This window comes from Dipteris shenzhenensis, chromosome 28 (assembly GCF_047967505.1).
Source record: "Dipteris shenzhenensis isolate YYH24624 ecotype China chromosome 28, Dip_SZ_1.0, whole genome shotgun sequence".
NCBI classification, from domain to species: Eukaryota; Viridiplantae; Streptophyta; class Polypodiopsida; order Gleicheniales; family Dipteridaceae; genus Dipteris; species Dipteris shenzhenensis.
In genome coordinates this window covers 21332682-21337495 of record NC_141623.1, presented here as the reverse complement: position 1 = coordinate 21337495, position 4814 = coordinate 21332682, and the positions used below count along the sequence as shown (strand labels likewise).

The window sequence follows — 4814 nt, the reverse complement described above, 5'->3', positions numbered from 1 at the left end:
AGTATCCAGCTGGTTCATTCACAGAAATCTCTCTCCATTGGTCTTCGACGAATTCGAGCATGGGCAGATGAACGACTGCAGAATGCAGCTGGGCAGATGAACGACTGCGCGACTGAGTATCCAGGTTCATTGGTCTTCGACGAATTCGAGCATGCAGACAAAAGGATGCCCAGGCAGGAGCTGGAGGTGGTGATCGTCGATATGCAAAGCTGGACGGCGGATGAACGGTTGGAGAGGACGGAGTTGCTCAGCGGGATCGTCGATATGCAGAAGCTGGACGACGGATGAACGGTTGGAGAGGACGGAGTTGCTCAGCGGGAGGAAGCTGGAGAGGCACGATGGAGGCTGGAGGACACGGGAGGCGCAGGTGGGAGCCTTCATGGCGTTGAAGGCGTGACGGCTCCTGACGGCTCCCTCCTAGCGATGACGGCTCCTCTTTTGCATTCAAGCATTCAATTCTTTCAATTCTCCCTCCTGAGATCTCCTCCCAGCGATGACGGCTCCTTCAATTCTTCTTCCTTCAACCTCTCCCAGCGATGACGGCTCCTCTCCTGAGATCTCCCTCCCAGCTCCTTTCCTCTCGTGATGACATGTGGCAAGGTCTCATGATGACATGTGGCAAGGTTGCCTCTCCTCTCCCTCCTTAATAGAATAGATAGATGGATATTGAGCATTTAAATGAACACCTAATACTTTCGTTGCTACATTGATACTACTTATATACCATTGTTGACACCATGCCCTTATGGAGTTCATGGAGCTCCACTAGGTTAACGTTGAGGCTCAATCTTCTTCCTATGAATTCAAGCAATTTATGTAGGTTCAGGTCAACGATCCCATGAAGCATTATTGAGAAGCTCCTCAAATCATAGAAAGCGAATGCGTTTGAGTATGAGGTTCATGGACGACAATGTAATAGTAACACGAAACAATCGTTAAAACATATTCTTTGATATAATTGACTTCATAATATTCTCTTGCAGTCGTGCAGGCCTGTCGAGACACGACAAAGGAATAAATTGACTTCTGTATTCAATCTTTTAACAAGAACTAATTTTTGCTCATTTCTCCTAGGATCTTACAAAGGTCCAAACAGAGGTTGTATTCAGTCCGTGGGGACCGCAATGCACAACGCAAAAGTCTGTCTATATATATGTATTTCTAGAAAATGCATTCACGTGCGGGGCAGGACACCAGGACTGATCGCGAATCATGAGGTTAGTTTAACCTCATGATTGTAATCGAGCGCTCGCTAACATTGAACCCGGTTATTGAGAGCATATCCACATATACGAACGTGTTTGTTTGCCACTGACTTTGGATCTAAGACTGTCGTTCCTCCGGGATGACGTCCAGAGACTCAATAGCCGCTGCTGTCCATTAGTGTTCTCTTGATTAGAGAAAGGCGATGATGGTGGTGACGATAGTGTTTTGACGTTAACTAGAGGCCGAATACATCGATATTGGGAACGAACAATATAGGACTACTGTAGTAGCCACATGAATCTGTGAGGGAGAGACAAGGAAAAGCCTAGCTGGCGTTGGCTCTTCTGTGTCATCGCCATTCACAGGAAGGACGTGCATAGCTCGCAGATCTGCAGGAGTTCGTTACATAAAGCATGATGTAGTCGCAGATCCGTCTTCCAATGCTAATTCATCATCACTCTTGGTCCTGTGATTATGCATTCATCCAGAGGTAGCACCGAGTCTCTATCCTGCAGCTTTACGAAAACCAGCGTATCCACCCGTGTCACAATGCCTCTTATCTTTCAGTCTCTCTTTCTGTTCGTTCTGATCCATGCTCCTAGACTCCCGACGTCCTTCGCATCTCAAGAACACAATGGCCGTACCATGATCGACAATGGACTAGGGATGACACCTCCGATGGGGTAAGCATGTAATTTCTGGGATATTGATACACGCTTTCTTACATGCCAAGCTGGATCTTCAACGATACGCCTTCCACGGATTCACTTTTAACAGGTTCCCTCTTGCAGGTGGAACAGCTGGAACAAATTTGGATGCGGTATTAATGAGCAAATAATTCGTGACACAGGTACTTCTTTTAGACTCACGACCTCTCTGTTTTCTGCTCTTATGTAGCGACTGAGGTCTGCGCCATGGTGATCATCTATGCAGCTGATATAATAGTTTCATCTGGGCTGGCCAAGCTGGGATATCAGTATCTGAACATAGGTACTACTCGGTTAATTCCTTCGCGATTTTTATATAATGAGAGTCGCCTAGCGTCATCAAAATTCAACCCCAACTGTTAGCAAGCCCAGTCCTTGTTTTAATCAGCTCTGCCTACAGATGACTGCTGGGCGGACCAAATACGTGACAATCAGGTAATTCTTCGGCACACATGCATCCACGTAAACTTCGCCTCTGCAATTTTCATTGTAGATCAACCCCAGATCAACTCATTTTGTGCCTTAGCCGATGCGGTTGTTAACTCTTATATGCTGCCTGCTTACTTAGAAGATAACTTTGATGGATCAATCCATTGAACAGGGAAACCTGGTTCCAGATCCCTCCACGTTTCCGTGCGGCATGAGTGTCCTCGCAGATCACGTGCACAGTTTGGGCCTGAAGTTTGGAATGTACTCGGACGCGGGGTGCGTAGTCTATAATTTGCCTTTTCCAGATCTCAGCTAGTATTCTACTAAGCTGCTTGGTAGAACTGGTCCTAGTTGTCTGCAGAAGGCCCACCACTTTTTCCTAGAGAGTCCTTCAGTCGAAATAATCCTTGATATGTCTGCGCAGGTACCAGACTTGCGCAGGGCGACCAGGTTCTCTTGGTTATGAACAACAAGATGCTAACACATTTGCTTCTTGGGTATTTGCGACATTGGTTACTGACTTCTGAAACTTTAATGTTGGGCCTTCCATGGTAGAATCTTCCATAACATCTAAAATGTATAAAGCGTGCCCAATCTCCTTAATATTTGATTGTATATTTGCCATATCAAATCTAGGGAGTTGATTACCTAAAGTATGACAATTGTCACAATGATGGTTCAACACCCGAAGTAAGGTTAGTTGGTCTAGTTCGTGAGCTTTCATCCTGCTTCAAAGTTCATACAATTACACAGCATATAAATCGGAACATCTGACTTCCTCTCATTTTGCTAGCTCAGGTATTCAGTCATGCGCGATGCACTTCAGAAGAGTGGTCGTGCGATTTTTTATTCTGTCTGTGAATGGTGACACCGCAGCTGCCACCCACTTGAACAAAATTTGCTGTTTTCTTTTTATCCATGAATTCTCATAATCATGATGCAACGGCATTTCAGGGGCGAGGGTAATCCAGCAACGTGGGCTGCTCCGATTGGAAACAGTTGGCGTACAACAAAAGCTATAGAAGACAATTGGAAGAGGTGCGTAGAAGTCCTCATCAAATGCAACCAGGATTTGGACGTGCATTTACTCCATCTTAGAGCTACGTTCTACCCCAAAGCTCCCCGCGAGGGTCTAGCTGAAATTTACATAATTGTCATCTCATTGCAGCATCACCTCGCGGGCAGATCTTAACAATCGATGGGCTCCCTATGCTGGACCAGGTGGCTGGAATGGTAATGCCCCCCATAGTTGAAGTTAGAGAAATTGTGAGGATTACAATGCCTACACTAGGCTCTAGCTGACTTAATGTTGATGAATCCAATCTAATAGATGTGCTCAATTGTTGCAGACCCAGACATGTTGGAGGTTGGCAATGGTGGAATGACCACGGAGGAGTACCGTTCGCATTTTACCATATGGGCATTGATGAAGGTTTTGGCAAATTTTTTACATGTTCTTCATATGAGAAGATGTAAGCTCTTTTTCATTTGAATTCACTTGAATCTCCTTTCAATCTTGTTAGGCTCCTCTCCTTATCGGTTGCGATGTCCGCAACATGACTCAGGACACTTTCACCATTCTAAGCAATGCAGAAGTGATCGGTGTAAATCAAGGTCTTTGCTCACTCTTTACTGCAGCACTTTCTTGCCTGATCTAGTAAGGGTGATGTACTGTATTTCAAGTCTAACTGGCTATGTGCTCCAAACAGATGCACTTGGAAAACCTGGAACAAAGGTGGCTACCTTAGGAGATTTAGAGGTACATGAGGCCAAACTTATCTCACTGTGCTAATGACAAACTAAAGTGTGAATGGGAGTCCTTAGGTGATTGTTTGTGGTGTAGGTCTGGGCTGGGCCATTGTCTAGGGGAAGAATAGCCGTAGCCCTCTGGAATCGAGGCGCTTCGGAAGCCAACATCACCGCAAACTGGCAAGACATGGGGATGGCAAGCACGCAGGTGGCCCAAGCTCGAGATCTGTGGAAGGTAAAGATAAAACAGTCAATGACTACTAGCCCATCTCGGAATTGTATCTCATAAAATCAATAGGTCTTCTTATTTTAAAAGCAATTGTCATTGAAAGTGCATAAAAACGATGCTGACATGCGCACCTACGACATAACAACGTATTGGATGGAGGTGAATCACAAACATGCTAACAGTTGCTTGAAAAATGGCTGCAGAGAAGCGATCTACCAAATTGCTATCAAGGGTGTTTGAAGGGGAATGTGGGATCGCACAGCATCTCGATGTATATCCTTACACCAGCCAGCTGCAACCAAAACATTACCAGGGTGTGCGGTAGTAGCTGACAGCCATAGAGTAGAGCTCCCTGGCCTGAATTGCAATTTTAAGAGCCTCAATCTACCTGGTTTTTGTTTCTCTCTCTCCATTAACCACAGAAGGAGCTGTATGAACGATGATCATGCTATTTCAATATGTGATGCATGAGCTACGCGCTTAGTTAAATGGCC

At 45.4% G+C, this 4814-nt stretch overlaps 1 protein-coding gene across 1 annotated transcript; it reads left to right on the top strand.

The window, feature by feature from the left end:
• The first annotated feature begins 1851 nt into the window (after nucleotides 1–1851).
• On the top strand, nucleotides 1852–4560 carry LOC147883310 (alpha-galactosidase-like). Its single transcript, XM_087399463.1, has 15 exons — nucleotides 1852–1889; nucleotides 1998–2056; nucleotides 2140–2196; nucleotides 2314–2348; nucleotides 2515–2618; nucleotides 2767–2839; nucleotides 2979–3037; nucleotides 3141–3206; nucleotides 3297–3380; nucleotides 3511–3575; nucleotides 3692–3774; nucleotides 3866–3956; nucleotides 4052–4101; nucleotides 4186–4326; nucleotides 4408–4560. The coding sequence occupies exons 1-15, from the start codon at nucleotides 1852–1854 to the stop codon at nucleotides 4558–4560; spliced, it is 1158 nt and encodes a 385-aa protein (XP_087255589.1).
• The last annotated feature ends 254 nt before the right edge of the window (nucleotides 4561–4814 follow it).

Coding starts and splice junctions, on each gene's coding strand:
- LOC147883310 (XM_087399463.1), top strand. CDS start 1,852: ATGATCGACAATGGACTAGGGATGACACCTCCGATGGG. Junction 3,576..3,691: donor TGGACCAGGTGGCTGGAATG/GTAATGCCCCCC, acceptor CAATTGTTGCAG/ACCCAGACATGTTGGAGGTT. Junction 3,775..3,865: donor CCATATGGGCATTGATGAAG/GTTTTGGCAAAT, acceptor CAATCTTGTTAG/GCTCCTCTCCTTATCGGTTG.